The sequence below is a fragment of the Dipodomys ordii genome, unplaced genomic scaffold, assembly GCF_000151885.1.
Source record: "Dipodomys ordii isolate 6190 unplaced genomic scaffold, Dord_2.0 Scaffold64, whole genome shotgun sequence".
Classification (NCBI taxonomy): Eukaryota; Metazoa; Chordata; class Mammalia; order Rodentia; family Heteromyidae; genus Dipodomys; species Dipodomys ordii.
Genome location: NW_012267280.1, coordinates 5,834,436 through 5,854,621, shown reverse-complemented (window position 1 = coordinate 5,854,621; position 20,186 = coordinate 5,834,436). Strand labels below are relative to the sequence as shown.

General features: G+C 52.6%; 2 protein-coding genes across 3 annotated transcripts in view; both read right to left on the bottom strand.

The window, feature by feature from the left end:
• Positions 1 to 346: 346 nt before the first annotated feature.
• Positions 347 to 8,989, bottom strand: LOC105990385. The gene is made up of 7 exons (XM_013022758.1): positions 8,443 to 8,989; positions 6,817 to 6,868; positions 5,584 to 5,758; positions 4,582 to 4,629; positions 3,396 to 3,463; positions 1,619 to 1,697; positions 347 to 876 (listed from the first exon to the last, which is right to left on the bottom strand). Exons 1-7 carry the CDS (start codon positions 8,627 to 8,629, stop codon positions 871 to 873), a joined length of 615 nt encoding a protein of 204 aa, XP_012878212.1. The 5' UTR covers positions 8,630 to 8,989; the 3' UTR covers positions 347 to 870.
• Positions 8,990 to 11,300: 2,311 nt separating this feature from the next.
• The window catches only part of Rasa3 (RAS p21 protein activator 3), a 58,431-nt gene continuing 49,545 nt past the window's right edge, over positions 11,301 to 20,186 (bottom strand). The window contains exons 19-25 of one of the 2 annotated variants that reach the window (XM_013022796.1): positions 19,685 to 19,791; positions 19,247 to 19,329; positions 17,473 to 17,681; positions 16,330 to 16,433; positions 14,132 to 14,315; positions 12,637 to 12,758; positions 11,301 to 12,593 (exon numbers count right to left, since the gene is read on the bottom strand). In XM_013022796.1, the coding sequence (XP_012878250.1) occupies positions 12,683 to 12,758; positions 14,132 to 14,315; positions 16,330 to 16,433; positions 17,473 to 17,681; positions 19,247 to 19,329; positions 19,685 to 19,791 (763 nt within the window). In that variant the 3' untranslated portion in view covers positions 11,301 to 12,593; positions 12,637 to 12,682. Of the gene's footprint in view, positions 12,594 to 12,636; positions 12,759 to 14,131; positions 14,316 to 16,329; positions 16,434 to 17,472; positions 17,682 to 17,916; positions 18,936 to 19,246; positions 19,330 to 19,684; positions 19,792 to 20,186 lie in introns of those variants that run through there. The other variant, XM_013022798.1, reaches the window with a different exon arrangement.

Sequence of the window (20,186 nt, the reverse complement as noted above, 5' to 3'; positions counted from 1 at the left end):
ATCTCAGAGATACCACTTCTACTCCCAGGAGAATGAAAATATCTGCTTGGGTCTAATAGTCCCTGCTTCCTGCCTGGGCACTTCAGTTTCCTCTTCTATGAAGTAGGGAGCCCGACTTACACCTCAAACTTTGCTAGAACCAAACAGTTTGGCTGAACCTAGGGGTTCACTGTAGGCCAGCCTCCCACCCCCTGCACATGACTGCTCACCCCACCAAGCACCACATTCCAGGTCCTTTTTGTCATGTAGCTGTGACATTCACTGAATCCCAAAAATGGGTCCCAAAGCATGCACAGCAGATAGACCCTGAGATGCCCCTGCAGGTCATCTTGGGGTCATCTCTTCCTGTTGTCCTCCCCAGTTGAGGCCAAGGTCTTTCCCTATACAGGCATTGGTCCCATTCTGTCATCCCACAAGAGCCATAGACTGTCCGTGTGCCCAACATGCCTCCTAACAACCACGTACATCTCAAGGCCTTCAGCCACAGGGCTGTCTTTGGCTCTGGGCCCTCCAACCCACACCCACCCTGGAACCCCAGGTATCCACATGTAAAGTGTTTTTTGTGTTTTTTTTGCTTTTTGTTCTGTGGGGTTCATGCGGGAAAGTGCTTTGGGGGCCCCTCACCCCCAAGCACCGTCTGAGGACAGGGGTGCCCAGATGAGAGTCTGTATCCCTCAGGGCTCGGAGGGATGCACAGTGGAGTCGTTGGCTGCCCTGAGCCCCAGCTGCAGCCCGGGGCATGGTCATCGATGGCTCAGCAAACACGTGTCACATTCTAGCTTGTCCTCTAGTGAATAATTTGCTGAAGAGTTGAAGTTCTGTGATGGTGACCCCGAAGCTCCAGCCACCGACGTCCTGGATGGTCTATTCCTAGGACTGAAGAGAGGTTTGGGTAATCCTGACCACCAGGTGGCATTGTCGGACCAGCTAGGACCTGCTGGGAGTGTGCACTGAATGTGCAGAAGTGCTCCCTCCCAGAGCTGCAGGAAAGACTAACTCAGAGCATGTGTCCTCACTCCATGAGCACCCAGGGGAACAGCTGACATGCAGACATGCAAGGCCTCTGTGGCTTCTAAGTCCCGAGGGTCTCATCACCTGCATGCATGTGTGTATGGACTGTATAATTGTGGTAATGCATGAGAGCTGTGTATTTGAACCTGTCACTATACACATGCCAACATGTACATGTTCACACACGCACACACATATTGCTGTACTCATGTGTCCACACATAATTGTGGACATACATGATCTCATGTATGCATACCCATAAGTACAGATGTGTGGGTTCTATGTGAGTTGTGTGGCTGTGTGGCTGTGTGTGTGTGTGTGTGTGTGTGTGTGTGTGTGTTACACCACCGTCTGCCCTGTTCCCTCTACCTCTGGGACATGGGAACCTGGGATCCCAGGCAGAGGGCTTTTAGGAAAGAACAGGGCCTGGCCAACCCTGTGCCCTGCCCTTATGCCCCACCCCTGCCCTCTCTGGCCCCATCCCTGTGCGCCGCCCCTGTATCCCGCCCCTGTCCTCCACCCCTGTGCTCTGCCCCAGTCCAGCCTTGTGCCCCTCCCCTGTGCTCCACCCCTGGCCCTTCCCCGCCCCCCTCTAGATGCTGAGTACCTTCTCCGGGGCTGCTGTGCTGTCTCTGGCCCTCCTCCTCATGGGGTATGGGATGCAGCACACCCAGCTGGTCCTTGTTCTGGAGGCCGAGAGTGCAGGGGTGAGTAAGGCTGCCTGGGCATCATTCCAGGGATCTCACCAGCACCCCAGGGCACCCTCCACCAGGGCTTCTCCTACTTCTGCCAAACCTACTCCAGCCCTAGAGCGTGAGGCTTGCCTACAGAGAGCCTAGGGGTTGTAGATTTCTCCAGAGTCAGCCAGACTTCTCTTGTCCTTTGTCTTTGTTCTCTGGCCAGAAGAAACCCTGGAAACACTAGCAACCAACAGAGCAAACCCATTCCTGAAGCCCCAGAGCCTCAAGTGCAGGTGGTGAACCACTGGAAACATGGTAGGCCCATGCTAGACCACTCTGAGTGGTGGCTCATGGTTGTCTTCACAGTGCTCACCCTAGCTCAGGGCAGAACCCACCTGAGCGGGCAGCAACGGACCATTGGCACATAGCTGCAGCGCCTACCATCTGAGCAGGCCTAGCTGGTAAAGTTGAAGACAACAGAGCACATGGTGGTCAGGGTAGAGCAGATGAAACAGTCCCGTCTGTCCAGGCACAGACCATCCAGGTGCCTTCAGGGGACAAGGACATCTCCTGCCCCACCACACCGGACAGCTCCTTGCAGGAGCAAGCCCTGAGCAAACTCCAGGCCAATACCGAATATCTGCTTGTCTAGCCTCTGCAGTAGAAGGCAAGCTGCCCAAGCTGTACGCCCTGTGGCCAAATACAGCCAAGAAACAATGTGAAACATGCTTATTTGGAAGAGGCCTGCCAATCAGGTCTTGATCTGGAGACAGTCTTGATATCTGGTAAAAGCTAATGTGACCTAGTCATGTGCAGGAGGCCACAGAGACAGAGACAGTTCCATTTTCTGAGTGAAGATGGAACTGAGTTTCCCCACTGACTTGCTCAATGATCATACAAAAGTCTGAAGCAAGGTAATAAAAACAGTAATAATGTCTCAATAGTGAGCAGAATGCCACCCTCCCAGGGCACCAGCACCGTGGGCATCCCGACATCTAGAAGGCATTTCAGACATGGAGGAGAATGCACCCCATTTGTTTCTAATAAGTAGATTCGGGGGTGATTCCCAAACACACCCTTTGTTGTGGTACTTCCTACAGCTTGAGTTCCCTCAAGATTATGTATCAGTTTTGCAAACCCAATAGAGCAAGTTTTCTTCTGCAAAAATGCATAAGACAAACTACTAATATAGCTATTAGCTCTCAGCTACTCATTTGGATAATTGCAATTTGCTCCTTTGTATGTATATTGTTTGAAATGAAACAAAACCTATCCATGGGCCTTTCTTTGTGGCCAAGGCCCTTGTCCTCAGGAAATCTTGGGGTATTGCTAGTACATCCGGGTCTGCTTCAAAGGGGTGTGGGTGTTCAGCACCAACATATTCTCCTACCTTCAAATCTGAGGCCTGCTCCAGAGGGCCTGGGCACCAGGCCTGCCTTCCACAGCCTCTGGGCTGCAGCTAGAATCCCAAACTAAAGATGCAAGTACCACACACACAGTCCCCTTGGCTCATTCTCTGTCTCCTTCCCCGTCTGGTCATTTGCTGGCTGAGGATGTGGGGAGATGGAATGGTATGGGGCCCCTGGAGAATGTCCCTGGAACCCACAGAAGCTCTGCTTCCCCTCTGCCCCCAGCCCTTCAGCCTTCATCCAAGCTTAGCCTCTGCCCACACCCAGGGACCAGTGGAAGCTCAGCATCACTTACTCATCCTCCGACAAGTCCCCCGTGTCCACTTCAGGCCGCTTCTCTTCTACTGCGCCACAGATGAGCTCCTGTTGGGAGGGGCAGGAGAGGTTCAGGGGGATGAAGGTGCCAATCTGTGCGATCTGCCCAGGTAACAGGTGGAGACAGAGATGAGGTATGGACTTCATTTGGTCCCAGGCATTCCCCCACCACATAGGCTCTGCTGAGCATGAGGATACCCTCACTGGGCATTCTGAGAGGAACTAACATTTGTGTAGGCCTCCAACGCTGCCACTGGCTGATGTCCTGGGGTTCTAAGAACTCAGAGCCATCCTGAGTAAGGCCTAGGGAAACTTAGTACGTCTTTTCAAGGGTCTGGTCTGAGGGCAAACTTGGATAAAAGGTATAATCTGAAAAATAACCAGCCCTTGGGTGAGAGCTTAAAATCACCCATAGATCAGGTCAAGAGGTTTGCAGGGCGGTGGTTGTTCACTACAGTGTGGATTAGAGGAAGCTCACAGCTAACTATGCTGGATGGGTCCAGACAGATGCGCAGTCAGCCTTAGTTTTAGATAGTCATGACGGTAGTGATGGTGGTGGTGTGAGGATGGCCATTGTGATGGGGATGGTTGTGGTATTGTGCTTGTGCTGCTGCTACTAGAAGTAGCAATGAGGGCAGCGAGGATGGTGATATCAATGGCGTGGTGATGATGTGATGTGATGGCCGTTCTGGTCATGGTGGAGATTATGGTAATGGTGATGCTGATGGTAGTGATGATAGTGATGATGGTGATACGTAACACTAAGGCTTTCTGGGCACAGAGCACTGTTCTGAGAGGTCTATGCAATAACCCTGGGCTATGGGTACTGTGAGCTCCATTCTGCAGGGAAACAGCCAGGCAGGGGCAGTACACAAGTTTGTAAGCAGTTACTGACCGCGCTGACAGCTCTACCTCTGTCAAAGCCTGCTCTCCAGTAACCCAGTGTACTTTGTCCTCCATCCCAGCACGATCCCACAGAGACCCAGGCTGGCATGACATCTCTGCCAGGATGCACCTGCCTGTGTGTGTGAAGGGAGGTAAGGCCCTGAGGCCAGCCTCAACCCCTTGGTTACCCTGGAGCTTCTGGGCTCAGGTCCCAGCTCCGCCTCTGGCCCAGCCCAGACAGTGCGGTGATCTGACTTTTTTCTCTGGGGTTTTGTCCGTACCTCCTCGACATGGTCTTCCAGGTCAATCTCCACAAACACTGATGGTTTCTATGGGTGGAAACAAAGACATGTGAATGAGGAGGAGGAAAAGACTTCTCGGGAGGGCCTGTCGACCCGTGGCCTGTGGAAAGCCAGGTTCTAGCAGCTACCAAAGGGCCCACCAGGTGCTAGTGCTAGCAGGGGGGTGGGAAGGAGGAGGGGAGAATGGGAAGACTGGTGAAAAGTCCATGGCAGCATGCAGGAGGTATCCATGGGGTCCGCTCTGGAGAAGAGCAAGAGAAAAACACAACCTTCCCATTCCTCCCTATTCCTATTCACTGGAAGCAGTGTATCCCTGAGACCAGTCTCCACCATCAACTTCCGAGTGCAAGGCCTCCAGGAGACAAGGCAATGCTGAGACCAGAAGGAGCCTCACCTGCTCGGGCCTGCTCCAAGGAAAGCACTTAAGATTCTGCCTCCATACACCTTCCTGAAGCCACTTGGCACCAAGGTAGTGGAGACCCATGCCGGTTTGGGACAGGCTTGGCAGCATGTTGCGGGCTTCCCTGTGGTTTCCATCTGGGCATCATCACTGACCCAGAACCACAAGGGTCCCCATGTTGTAAGCACTGGTAAACAGTATGCCCAGCTGTCTCCACCCGCTATACTGTCTGAGAGGAAGAGTCAGAGCCACATTCCCTTGTGAGATGCTGTGGGAACTCCTATCATGGTACTGGTCTGAGGCATCTGTGGCCAGCACACAGGTGAGCTGCTCTGGGGTATCCAGCTTCATAGGATGGTGCCTGCTCAGATGACACCCTGACTGCCTGAGAGAGGCCTGCTTAGCAGTCCTATGCATCTTCCTCCTGCTACTAAAGAAAGCTGCTCTTGCTTCCTTTTCCAGAAGGCTGCTCTGCCTCCCAGACTCTGAATCTTGCTCCTCTAAGTCAAAGAAGATACCCACAGGTGAGCAGAGGGGACCCGTGCAGGAGGACAGAATTCAGAGCTGAGGGTGGGCCTGACCTCAGCCTCTGGGGTGCGTCTTCCCTTGAACTCTCCATCCTGCTCCTCCTTGGCGCTGGCTTCAGAATCACTCTTCTCACTCTCTGGCTCTATTTTCCCACTCTTATGGTCCAGCTCCGGCTTTCCCCGTGTATCTAGACTTTTTTCTTTCTTGTCTTCCTCTAGGCTTGCCTGGCTGTGGGGGAAATATAGAAGGAGTGGTTTGGAGCAGATGGCACAGACAGAGAAGAGACTTGGAGCAGATGACACAGAGGAGAGACTTGGAGCAGATGACAGACAGCTTCAGGCTAACAACTGCTCTCCATCTCCATCTTGGGCTCCCCTTCCTTAGTGTTTTGGGGAGTGGATGAACCTGAGGCTGTTGTGGAGATAGAGAATGACCCTCTGGGTATAGAATAGCCTGGTCTTCCTAGCTCCCTCTGATGACCCATCTTGGCCACAGACATGCTGAGCTCCCCATTTTTGTACTGCCAACAACATAATGGTTCACTGGGGCTTATTGCTCAACTGCCTATATGGTGAGCAAAGACACAGCTGCTCACCAACAGCTGTGTAGCTCTCCACATGGAGACCCCTGGCCCTGGAGGGGGCACACTGGAGCAGGCCTGTGTCTGAGTGATTATTCTCCGCGCGAGCGCTTGAGCGCGTGCACACGTGCTTCATTGGTAAGGCCAAGACCAGAGGAATGTGGAGGGTGGGAAAGGCAGGACTTCCCCACCCAGCAACAGGGGTGTGACTTCTGACTTGGTGGAGGTGGACAGATACTTCTTCTCTTGGCCAGCCAGGGAGGATGCTCACATGATGTGTGGGCACCAAGTACAGCAGCCAACAGCATCTCTGGTGGTGCTTCATGGCTCAGACACTCAAGAAGGACCACTTGTGAGGGCTGTGGCCCTGTTTTGTCTGTGGTTGGGGTGAATGGGATTCTAGTATCGGAGAAAAGCCCGTGTGTAATTCAGTGATTCCTAGCTTCTTGGTGGCAGGGTGAGTAGGTGGCTCCCATCTGGGGCTGCTCTTCTTTCTAACCTGTCACTGGTTATATGGCAACTCAGCCTGGTCTAGCTGGGGATGAGGCCTACATTGGACGGATGGGGTTGCCTGAGAGAGGGCGTGTCCTGAGATGCAGCCAAGGGGCCTCTGTTTCTCTAACAAGTCTCCCCCAGGGTCCTCAGGCACCTTCCTCGGGGGCTCTGCTCCCTGGTCTGTCTGTGTTGAGCCTCCGCTCCTGCTTACCAGATGATGTCCTCTACTCCACTTCTTGGGTCCTTCCCCAGGTCTTCAGACTCTGAGAGGCAAACACAGCTGGTCAGTCCCATCGGCACCCCAGGCCGTGCCAGTTCAGCCCCCACACTCATTCTGAGCTATACCACTCACCACCCCCTAGTGCACTGAAGGGCCCTGCAGCCACCCAGGTGGCCTACAGCAGGTCTCAAGGGAGTGGGAGCAGCAGAGGGGTTTCTTCCCTCAGCCACTTGGTACCCTTAGTCCATGCACCTTTGTTTTTGCAGGTCCATCACCTTTCACAGGCAGGCTAGAGCCACACAGCCAGCAGCACAGACCCACCCCTAGCTCTTCATTCTCTCTGCAGAATTCAGATGAGCTATCCACTGCATCTAATAGTGTGTCCAAGACCCCAAGGTCACAAATGCCCTCAGTCCATCACAGCTGACCCAGAAGCAGAGCAGGGTGTGGGGGAAAAGGGACACGTTCCCGATCCTTCTCCGTACACAGACGGAGGGGATGGCTCCCTGAGGAGCATCTCACAGTCCTCCTGTCCTAGGGGGCAGGAGGAAACCTGAACCAACTGCCCAAGGGTGAGGGCATCCTGCATGCACAGCAAGAAGCACAGGGCATGAAGGTAAAGGATGCCTCCGTGGTAATCCTGGGAGACAGCAGTCTCTCTAGTCCGTGGCTCCTCAGGGTGCTGCTTCTGCCCGCTCAGAGCACAGCAGGTGTGATTCAGCCCAGAGCTCTGAAGAGACAGGTGACTCCAGGATCTGTGGGGATCCCTGGGGGTTCTCCCGGGCTGGAACTCAGAGCCTCTCCTGTACCCCTGCTGCCGCCTGGGCCAGATCTGAGTCTAGAACTGCTGGTGTCACCTGCTACCTGTAGCAGCCCTGGCATTCAAATCGAACCTGGAGGTTCCAGAGCTTTCAACGAGGCTTTCATGGTTTAAATGGAGGAGCCTGAGCAGGAAAGGAGCCTTCCTGCGAGAACTGGCCAGGCCTTCTGTCAGCCTGGGACGTGGTCAGCATTCGCCTGCTCTCCAGTCTACCGCTTGTGGAGAAGCACATCTCACGCTCCACACTTCACTTGGGCTGTTCATTTGTCCCCTTTCCTGCGCAACCCGCTGCTGATCTATCTGCTGACTGTAGTGTTGGACTCGCTTGTGGACCCCTGGTGGGTGGTAGCTTCTAGCCCACAGAGAACACAGGAGGCCCAAGTTGTTTGCTGGGGCTGTTAGGGGACTTTCACTACTCTACAAAGTAGCTTTAGACCTTGGTAGCTCTCAAAGGAGAGCTCCAAAAAGAAAAGGCAAGTTGCAGTCCAGTCTCAGCCTCACGTAAGCCCCTTCCAAACAGCAAGAAGCAAACAGCTTGTGTGTACACACATGTGGATGTGTCCTAAAACTCCTGAGCGGTCCCCAGGCTGATCTTTCAGGTCTGCCCCTTCCCATAAGTACATCTGTTAAGGAGTGGGTTGTTAGGACTGCAGGCAGGGCTACGGCTCAGGTACTCCTGGAATCAGCAGCTACCCATCTACTCTTCGCTGGGCTGCAGTGCCCATGGGCTCTGTCCCTCCCTGGCAGGGCTGGGCCTTCTGCCTGCCCTCCCGGCTCTCCAAGTGTAAGTCCCCTACCTGGCTCTCTGCGCAGCTTCCTGACGTGGCTTGGAGGGTCCCCCTTCTGGTGCAGGCCACCCATGCTCCTGCTCCTGTGGAGCTCTGCCCCATCGCTGGCTGCCTTGAGATGTCCGGGGACCATTCCTGGGGGCAGGGCCCCGGGGCCAGGCCGGTGCCTCCTGTGCGTGGTGGTATCCTTCTCCATCCTGACCCCACGTGGAGGAAGGCACTGCCAGGGTACCACCTCAGACCAAGGGCATCGCGGCCAGCCTCTCCTCACCTTGTCTCTTCTAGAATGTGCTCCAGGCCTCCGTTGCCATGGTACAGCTATGACGTCACCTCAGGCTTGAGGGTCAAAGGCTGGCAGCCCCGAGGCCCCTGCAGCTCACGGGTTGGGGTCTCTTCTACTTGGGAGTCTCTCTTCTACTTCCCCACACTTACTGGTTTCTCCACTAGACAAAGGTTCCCAGGCCAAGTCCAGGCTGGGGCTTTCCATCAGAAACAGCCTCACGACTACGTTCCTACCCAGAAGCTCTGCACTGTACCTTCATTCTTGAAGGAATTAGTGCTAGGGATAAAACTCAGAAAAAACAAATGAGGGAGGCAGCCATCAGACTCTGGACCTAATCTAGCACTGTGCAGGGACAAAACAAGCCCGGCGGGGGGGGGGGGGGCGGTTCTGGAGGAAGCCTTTTGGGAAGATGTGCGTTGTCCAGCCAAAAGAACCAGTCCATGGAGGACCACAGCTGGCTGGTCTACACCCGGGGTGTCTCGGGGGTCAGCTGCTCTCTTGGCCGCTCAGCACGTAGACAGCATCTTCCCTATGTCCTTGCATGGTCACCCTGGAGTCTGGGCCTAATCTTTTGGACACTGGCCACAGGGGGTCAGGCCCCCCTAACGATCTCGTTTGCTTCATGCCACCTTAAAGCCTCTCCCTTACCCCCAGCAGTGACCTTCTGTGATGGAAGGACTTCAGCGTATGATCTGGGGTACAATTTAACTCCTAACAGAATATTCCCATCTACTGCTCTGAATTCTACCTTTACCCTCTAGGGTTTTGGTTGAGGAGAGAGCTAAACTGACCTAAACAGCAGGAGAAAGTTGATACAAATTTAGTTTTTCTTAGGCACAGAAGCCTCATAAGGAATGTGGCTCAAAGTGACAAAATAAATGCTTGTCTACCAGGTGGAGGAAAGCTTTGGACGGTTGCACAACAGGTGTGTGTATGGGGCTGGGGTAGTGTGTGGAGTGGGATTTAGTCACCAGGTCTGTGTGCAGAATCCCTCCTTCCATCCTCAGTGACAAGGCCATTCTTTTCCTGGTGGTCGGTGTGTGTCTGTCTGTCTGTCTGAAATTCCTCTGCTGGAAAGGACAGGGGCAGGTGAGAACTCTCTAGATGCCTGCTGGTTTTTCCAGTGCCTTTGCTAAAAAAAAGCCTTTTTGCCAAAAGAGGTTTATTTCAGAGTGCGGAGGGCTGTTCTGTCCCTTCAGGGTACCTACTAGTGTGTGTGTGTCTCATTTCCTGACAGCAGTTTGTCCTGAGTGGACTCAAGAACACTCATAGAGAGGCAGGGTGGCCCCAGACATAGCCTTCTCTCTTTTCTGGTTGTTTCCTTGGAGTGGCTCTAGCATCTAGGCAGGGGCTGGCTAAAGCACCCAGCCAGCAGTGTTGGGTGGCAACCCCGACCCACATCCAGAGGTACAGAGGGTGGGAGCCCAGGACGAAAGCCAGAGGTGGTGTGTGGAGACAGCTTCCTCGGTTCAAAGAAAAACAGGCTGTGTGTAGAACAAGAGGATGCATCACTCACCACTGTGACTGCTCACTGGAGGTCTGCATTCCCTAGTATTACCCTTTTTGCCTGCGTGCCTCCTACCTCCATGGGCTGGGCTCACCAGGCTCCCAGTTCCTGGGCTCCCATGTGCCCTGCTCCCTTGTGAACTCAGTGTTAACTAGGCCTGCTAAAATGTGAGCGGAGTTAACCAGGCATGCTCCAGTGAGATTTCAGTGTAACTAGGCCCACTCCCATGTATGCTGCAGTCTAAGTTGAGTATTAACTTGTTATGCTTCATTGTGAGCTAGGTATTAAATCAGCATGCTGCAATGTATCCTGGTGAACTTACCCTCTGTGGTGTGATCTCAATGCTGTCTGTGCATGCTTCAGTGTGACTTGAGTGTTAACTAGGCCTGGGACAGTGAGTCGAACGTTAACTAGGCCTGCTCCCCTCTGCTCAGTGCCAACTTATTTTGCTCCAATGAATCCTCTGGCCCTGGGGCTGCCAGAGCTTTCACGGCTGCTTGGGTCTAAGCGCCTTGAGCGGCTCAGGACAGGTATCCGTGGGCAGAGCAGCCATCTGCTACTCACCTCTTCATTTGAACCACAGACCAGGTGGGTATAACCTTCCCTGCCCTGCTCCCTGCCCTTCTGTGATGGAGGCTGGTGAGGGGCCCACTCCAGATTCATCTTACCTGGTACAGCTTGTGTGCCTGAGACTTTCCCTTGGTATGTTCCTAGAAATGCTTACTTTGGTGTTAAAATCAAACCCCAGGCTTTCCTCCTATTGAGGGTAGCTCTAGATGGAATTAAAAAAGAAAAAAAAAGTGTAAACCAAATGGAAGACACTATGAAAAACACTAAAGAAACGTCAGAGTGACGTCACCCACATCAGAGAGATGCTGTCACCAGAGATGATGTCACCTGTAAGAGGTCATGCAAGGCAAATGCTCTACTACTGAGCCACCTTCCCAGCCCCTGTAAGAGGTCATTAGTTATCAAAATACAGCCACCCACATTCCTACGTGTGCCCTCCTGTACAGGGACACCCCCAGCCCATCCTGTGTAATTCCAAGCACACCCCTCTAGAAAACAATCCAGCCATCACAAAGAATAAAACATCTGTTTTAATTGGCCAGTAAAATACATCGCAAATCATTAGTATTTTATAAACAGAGACATTAAGTTACAAATCCATGTTAAAAATTGCAGCTCAGTGCAGCAAATAGCTGTGTATTCAAAAGTGTGTTTTTCGCACTTCCACTTCTACAGTGATGACAAGTACTGTTACTATATGCCATCTCCAGACTACAAGTCTGGACTGTAGTCCAAATAGGAGCAGAGACACGGGTACCAGGACCAGTGGAGTGTCTTCCGAGTGCCTTCAGGCTCTGCCCCGCGGGGAGACCTGTAGGATGAGGTTCCAGAAGCAGTGTGTAACTCAGCTGAAGTGGTCTGCTTGCCCCTTTTAGGACCCTCCTCCCCCCCAATAAAAAGTGACCCAGCCATTGCCCTGCCCGGCCTCCTGGGGCTGAGGTGTAGGTGGACACAGCCTCAAACCCAGGTCCCTCCTTCTGAGGACTGTAGTCAGTCTGCTGGTGAGACACACCATTCCCTTTGTATTTGTTCTCTGCAGCATCTCCTTTCATGAGTACATTAAAGAGCTAGTTAAAAACGGTCCTTTAAAAACATTACAAAAAACAGCCTGAAAAATGAACATTTCTAGTTAAAAAGTCCTCCCCAAATTTCCATCCTAGTAGCTTAACATCTAGATTCTAGTTTTAAAGACACCGTGTGCTCCAGCTGGGGTGTTAATGGTCATCTAGAGATAACTAGACCTGCTCCCCCAGCTAGGGACTCTGCAGAAAGGGCTTCATTTCCCTGAAGACCAAATTTGAACTTCTCTGCCATTCTGTGTATCCATGCCGTAAAACTGACCCTTCAGCCAAGAACAAAACCAACACAAGCCGAATGGAGAGGCTACCTGCTCAGGGCAGCAGAGACAGCAGGCTTGAAAAATACTGCTCTTGAGGTTCCAAATACAGTGAAACAGGGTGAGGAACGGAAGGCCACATAGGTGCAGGCCAGGCCAAAGGGCAACAGCAGGGAACAGAAGTGCACACACTGCAGAACGCACACGGCTATGACTGGGCTGGCTCTGTTACCCAAGGAAGGGCGAGGCGGGGTTACTCGAAAGCCCACGCCGCCCCATCAGCCCATGGATCTCTGGATCCCCATGAAGCCAAAGTGAGTAAGAAGATAAATGACCACATGTTCCCAAATGGCTCATATGGCCTGCCTCTGGCAGATGGGTGAAGTAAGTAAGGTGTAGGCCTCAGCAAGGGCTCTTGTGGGGGAAGGGTTCGCCCAGCTCACAGATGGCCCACTGGGGCCTGCACAAAGGGACAAATGTGGAGCCCCTCGGTCCTCTCTTCTCTGCTCCCAGTGCCGTGGGTTTCCTGAAGCATCTGGTGGCACCAGAGACTTTAAATGGAATGGGTGGAGACCTCGGACTGTTGCCTGATGTAGTTCTGGAAGCTCTTGTCTCCAATGGGGTGCTCCCTGGAAAAGCAAGGGAGTGCAAGTGTCACGCAACACCTGAAGTGTCCACTTGTGCTTCAAAGGGCACTCTTACTTACTTGTAAGTGTGTGATAAATATGGAAAACAGGTAATTTTTTTTACAAAAGAACTAAGCACAAAGCCTTCTATGGAAGTATCTGCTACAACTGTGATCTCTCATGCACACAATTACACATGGCATGTTGCACTATGTGTACACATACATGCACGTAATGCACACACATATAAATGTGTATAAACTGCAACCCATGTGTTGCAGCCATGCATAGGTAATGTGTGCATATATTGAAATACTTACATATGCAAATGTGTAGGCTATGTACACATGTATATGGGTTGTGCCTGTGTATGCTACAGGGACTATATAACATTGACAGTGTGCACACTCCCAGAGGGCATGGTTCTGTCCTCCTGTGTGCTGCTGAGGCTCTGCACTGAGGGCAGCAGCTGGTGAGTCACAGCATCCAACTGCTGGTTTGGGACTATAAAGCTGACAAGTGTTTAATATCACAATGCAAGGTTTTTACAAGGAACCTAGGTTCCCCAGTTAGAGGCAGTCCAAAGGGACCTGCTGTGCTGCTGTGGTGGTCAGGAGCAGGGACAGGTGGGTCTAGGTTTTAGCGTTGTCCTGAAGCTCAGTCCTAGGAGTGACCGGGTACAGTTGGGATGAAGGCCTCTCCACACCCTTCCGTGGGCAGATGTAGTGGACATGTGAGCCTTAATCTTTCTCAGGCTGTGCCACAGCTCTGTCATGGTGGTCCTGAGCACCTGCTAGATGGGGCCAAGGCCCCGCCACTCACTAACTTGGTACCAAGGCTGTTCTAGTTTCTTTGTAGAAATCCACCTTAATTTCCCCGCATTCTTCCCCCTGTGGAGGCTGGCCTGCCCGAGGCCACAGTCTAGAGGTGGTAGTGGCTGGGAAGGCCCCACCTGGCTCGAGCCCCAATCTTTGCACACCCTGCATTTCTTTCTTATAGGACAAGTGTGCCGCCAGTCCAGAGCTGGCCTTGCTGTTGGCACCTTGGGCAGCCTGAGGAAAACAGCAAGGAGCATGTGACACCAAAGCAGACAGGGCGTGGCTCTGAGCCACCATGGATGCTGGAAGTCCAGAAACATTGCAGTGTGGAGAGGGACCACTTCCCAGGACCCTGGTTAGTGAGCCACTTGTCCTAAAGGGGAGAGTGAGGCCTAACCTTGGCGGTCACACAGCACGATCAGGCCTCCAGCTGGGCTCCACTGGCACCCTCCTCTGCAGGACGGTGGCCACACAGGGAGAGAGGTCTGGGGGCCTGGCCCTGGGGGAATCGCCCACATCACACCCTGCTCCCACAGCCCTTGGCTTCACAGCACTCACTGGCTGCCATATCTCGTCTTCTTGAACTTATCCCTCCGGTACTGGGCATGCTCCTGTTCCAGGGTTCCCACCCCGGCAATGACCTGCTTCAGCGTCTTGTAGGTCTCCTGGGGGTCATCGATGATGAAGGTGGAGTACTCCTCCTGCTCTGGGCCGTCATACACTGACTTGCTCCCACAGGCCTCTGCAGCACAAGGTAAGGGTCAGTGTAGGGAGTGGCCCAGGCTCCAGTGCCTCAGCCCTGACTTTGGTCATCTGTCCAGCTCACCCGCAGCACTCCCCACATCAGCCCTTTCCTGAAAGGGCTGCAGACAGAAACAGAAGCCACTCCATGGGCAAGTTCTGCCCAAACGGACCCTGGGAGTACCTCAGGGAGGCGGGCAGCCAGGGCCCTGCCAACCAACCTCCTGAGGGCCTAATGGCCCCAAGCCGCAGCCCTTCCCCCAGCTACATGTCTCAAAGGTGCCTCATGCATCTGTCTAGAACCAGGAGAGAGGACTCTACACTTACATGTTAGGCTGGGCTAGCTCGAGGGCCCCAGTCCAAGTGGGAGCCCAAGTGGGACAATCATCTATCCTACAAAGGGCAAAATTGGCACTCTTACCCACCTACCCTTGGGTATGTTCATGGTCAGGACACACTGGCTCTGGGGACAGAAGGTCAGACAGATAACCTAGTAGTTTCACACCTATATCCTTACCCCATCCAACTCTGGAGGACATCACTGCTGGGGAAGGCTGTGCTGTGGTCTCTTGCCACTCACACAGCCCATTCAGCATGCCAGGAGCTTACAACCTGTCCCTCAACACCTGACCACCCCCCCCCGCCCTTGGTCCCCAGGCATCTCAGCAGCTGCCACCTGCTCCCAAACACTGCCAGGAGCTGCTCATGGGGCCCATCATGCACCTAGGCTCCAGAACCCAGGACTTGCAATTCTGAACATGCTGTAAATGGAACATTTCACCCCAAATCCACATACTGAAATCTTAATTCCCCAGGTATTGTAGTTAGGCGGCACACACTAATGCATTTGTCCATATGCACACGCAGACACAACACACTCACCATCATATGTTCACATGCATTCTCACAATGTAGACACACAGTGACATGATACACATGTACACCTGTTTATACTTACCCATGGCCATACATGAACATATGTGCCCACATAATGCTCATGTGTCCATCCCTGTGCATACTCACATTTGCCTACATGCTCACATATACTCACAGAACACACTCACACATGCCCACTCACATGGGTGTATATATACATGCGTATATGTATGTATATATGTATGTATATGTATGTATATATATGTATGTATATATGTATATATACATATACGCACATATATATATATATATATACACATGACATACATTCATAAAAGTGCCCCATGCACCCATGTGCCTCCTATACATGTACACAAATTTCCACACTTATACTCACACAATGACCACATAATTCATGTTCAACACATGCCTACAACCACACAAGTTTCCACACACACACATGTCCATGCATATACATACATATACTCACACATGCACCATACAAAGCATGCTCAATGGCATATACATACACATATATATTTACACACCTGCTCACTCATATCTACTCCAACAAAATGCACATTCATGAACAACAGAACATTACGAATCATGTGTACATCCACACATACATACCCCAGGCATGTGCTTAAACATATACATATACCTGCAAACATGCACATGAAATACACACATGTCCACCTTACTCATTTGTGTACCCCTCCCACATACACATATCCACAAGATGCCCACATACATGTATATACATGTGTGGACAACCCCCCATGCATAGCCATACCCACACATATCTACACATACATGTACACTCACACATCTCTCTATGAAACAAGAAAATCCTGTCTGTAGTATAAAAGTTATTAAGAAAGAGTCTTTGAAAGAATTTGGCAGCTCAGAGAATGAAAGTTACATTCCACCTAAACCATCAATATAATGACATGTTGTCAAACTGCTTTTCTCCCAGTTGATGGCCTGTGTGAAACTTCCCTTCAGTGGTATACCAGACTCCTGCAGGGGCTACAGGGCCCCAAGGCTCTGGGCAGTGTCTCTACTATTCTACGTCCCAGGACCTTTTCAGAAGCCATGGCTGCAGCTCCCGGGTGCAGGGTCTGGGCTGCACTCACCCTGCATCTTCTCCAGCTTGCTCATGTACAGGTTGAAGAGGGAATAGATACGTTCTGTCTCTCGGTCCCCGTCAATGTCCAGCTGGATGTTTGCAGGGAGGCCACTGTCCAAATACAGCAGGAACAGAAAGATAAAAACAGTTGCTTAAGCTTTTAATTATGTTGTTTAAAAGAGAATCACTGAAGAGAGAAAGTAGAGAGACCTTAATTAAGACCTCACCCCAAGCTGAATGCCAGTGGGCTCACTCCTACAATCTTAGCTATTCATGGTTCCAAGCCAGCCCAGGCAGAGTAATCTGTAATTAACTAGCAAAAAGCCAGAAAAGGAGGAGTGACTCAAGTGACAGCATCAGCCATGACTGGAATCATCCTCAGGCATAGGTCACTGACAGGCTGGCTGTCCCAGGGGACAGGAGGCTATGGGCTCCAGCTTCTGTGCCAGTTTGATAGAGGAGCCCTTGATCCTCTCTTAGCTTGACAGGCAGCTTCTCTTAAGCTTTGGCTTCTGTGCCAAAGAAGCTGGGTACAAAAGCGGCTCTTCCTCAGGCTTGTGACAGAGCCTGAGAGATGGATGACTGTTGACACACATGAGGGTGCTACCACTGCTGTCATGTACACAGTCACATGAGGTCTAACAAGGGCACCTCAAACCCCACTGGATACCAGTGAGGCTTGGGGCACCTGGTCACCTTCCGGGACTGGTAGAAACGACAGAATCTCAGTGACTGCGGCATGTCAGCTGGCAACAGGGCCAGGAGATAGGAGCTGCCTCAGTCTCTGAGGGGGGTAGGACCAAAGCAGTGCAAGGGAGGAAACCAGGTGTCTGTAAGCAGATGGCACTCCCAGGTATCGGTGCCACGTGTCCAGGCTCTCCTTGGAAGAACGGCCTCTGCCCTGGGTCCCACTTGGCACCAAGCCCCTTCCTCCCTCCCATCACCAAGGACAGCCATGCTCTGGGAGGACCTGCTAACCTAGCAAGAGCTTTGGAGAGAGCCTGACCTAAGGTTTCCTAGGTGGGACTACTTACCAAACAGCAGGAGTCTGGGCTACATTCAGAATGCATATAGCTCTTGGCTGAACCTCCCTTTCAGTGCACAGTTCAGGTGACCGTGGCTGGTGAACAGGGACTGCAGAGACACTTACCCAGTGCAGGGTGTGCAGCCAGGGGCTGTGTCGGAGGAAGCCCGGCAGCACAGCCAGTGACCATTCAGGTAGGCAGATGGGTGGAAGACAGTGAGGCGCTTCTGGTTACACTGGCTCACTTTGGTAAGGGTGTCGATCCAATCCTTGGCCTCCACACAGTTGTTGGCCTGAATGTACAATGCACGCTCGGGCTGGATCACCTGGAACATCTGAATACACAGGATGGGCTCAGGGGACCACAGGGACCTCCAGCTGGACTAGAGTCCAGCAGGTGCCAGGCCATCACGGATGCCGTCAGAGGGGCCTCCCAGAATTCTGAAGCTGATGCAGGCCAGGTTGGCCTGGGTCACAGCCTGGCACTGGCTTGATGTTCTGCAGCTCTGAGCACAGGAGAGGCAGCCATGGGTGCCGAGGGTTTATGCACCCTTAAACTGAGGGCTGAGAGGGACGGAGGAGGTAAAAAGCAGTCTCAGGGTTAGGATGGCCAGGGAACTTCCTATCCTACACCTCACAGGTCTCCATCAACATGTTCCAGAGGACCTCACACCATCTGAGCTCTTACAGATAGCCACAGGTGTTAGTAACATAGTGTATGTCTGAGTCTTCTTGTGTAAGCCATCAGGAGACACTGGGGCCTAAGCGCCCACTTCCACAGCCTCAGAGCCCGGGCACACAATACTCTCACCATACAGCAGCTCTTCTTCCCCCCAGATTAGCCAGAGTCTTCCTCATACCAGGTGTAACTTCCTCATAAGGCCTCTTAGGGAATGCACTGCCTTTGCCATTTGTTGTTCATGCAACAAAAGTTGCTGAGGGCCAGGTTCTGTCCTAGGTCTTGAGGACAGTGTGGATCAGAGCCTTTGTCTTTTGAACTTCCAGACAGCAGGAAGACAAAAGTGAACAGAAAACACAAGTGGCTGTGTAGGGGTAAAAGCCTAATGGGGTTAGGGGAAAAAAAAGACAGTCCTGCAGCCAAGATCATATGGGGAACTAAAAATTAAGTGTGTAGAACATGGGAAGTAGGTGATGGAAGGGGTCCAGGCAGAAGAGAGTGAGTAGGCAAAGGTCCTGGGGCCAGAGAGGTAAAGTAATTGGGAGGAACAGGCTGGGCTGCACACAGCAGAGCAGGCCTAGTGGAAGCCAGAGCCCGGGAAAGACACAGATCACACTGCCCAGGAATCAGGGAGTAGCCAGGAGTGAGGACTTCTACAGTTGATTTGAGGGGCTCAGACTCCATCTTCCCCGGAGAATAGCTGGGGCCTCACCTACAGACCCCAGGTGCCTCCCTGAACAGCCCAGCAGGCCACAAGGCCCAGAGAGTGGTGCAGGGCAGTTACAGGCTGGGAACAGAGAAGTACCATGCAAGCTGTGCCTGCTCGTGTGACTGAAAGACAGGGAGCTGCACAGGGTGGGTGGACATTCACCTGGTCAGAAGGTGTGGATGAAGCAACGGCACTGTGGTTCTAAAAAGAGTGCCTTTGTTTTAGGAATGTGCCTGAAAGGACACAGAGATCATATACTGGGGGCATGGAGGGGCCTGCTAGCTCAAGCCAAGGGGACAGAAAGGAAGGATCTTGACTGCAGAAAGCTGCCAGGGAGGCCCCAAGTGCTTGGGCCTGGCTTAGGGCCTGGGCAGGGTATGAGGCTTGGATGGACAGCACCTGGTCACCAAGGAGATTCAATTTGGAGACGCAGAGTGTGGAGGGCGATGCTCGCAGCCCATGCAGAATGGAGTGTGAGGACGGTTGCCCAGAACAAGCAGGGCCATACTCACGTTTTTCATTCTGAAGGACTCCTCCTCCAGCCGCTCCACAGCCAGGATGTTCTCAATGGGGATGCTGCAGAGGGGCTGGTCTCCTGCCGCAGAGAGGGTATGAAACTGCACTTGGCTGCAAGCTGTCCTGTGTGCTGGGCTCTCCACAGCATGGGCCCCATCACTACCACTGGCCCAGGAGGTGTGCCTCCTGGGTGCATGGGGAAACTGATTTCCTAAGACAGTCTTCCTCACTCAGGAAAGGTAGAGGGAAGAGAATAAGGTCCCTGGGCGGCCCAGCTCACAGGGCCTGCCTGTCCCCTGCCCCTGGGGCTGCAGCTGGCCTGAGCTAGCACTTGGAGGCAAACACCTTTTCTGGCATTCCTCAGAAAGCGAAACCCCGCAGAGCTGGACGGGGGTCTTGACCCTCTGAGTGAGGCAGCATGGGAGGCCCATTACCTTTGCTTTTCTGGTAGGTGAACTCATGGTTTGTCAGGCGAAACCATCTCTTCTTGAAATTCTTCATCCCAAAGCGTTTTCTTCCTTGTGCCCTCTTAATCATAAACCTGCCGTGAAGGGCACATGGACCAGTGAGTGTCCTCAGCTCAGGGTGCAAAACCCTCTCCTCCTGCCCCAGGGGCAAGATCACATGCTTCTCTTTTGTGCGTGTAATCCTAGGGTGGGTGGGGGTGCTCAACCTCTTCTTGTTTTTTCTTTTTGTCAATCCTGGGGCTTGAACTCTGGGCCTGGGCACTGTCCCTAAGCCTCTCTGCTCAAGGCTAGCACTACCACTATAGCCACAACACCACTTCTGGCTTTTTCTGTATATGTAGTACTTGCCACACCACATACACTTGGTTGAAACTTTTGGAATGAAAGGTTCTGGACAGGAGTGGAGTCTGGCATAGACTCAAGCCCCAGGCATCCCCCAGGAGTTGGTGGAGAACTGGATTCCCTAAAA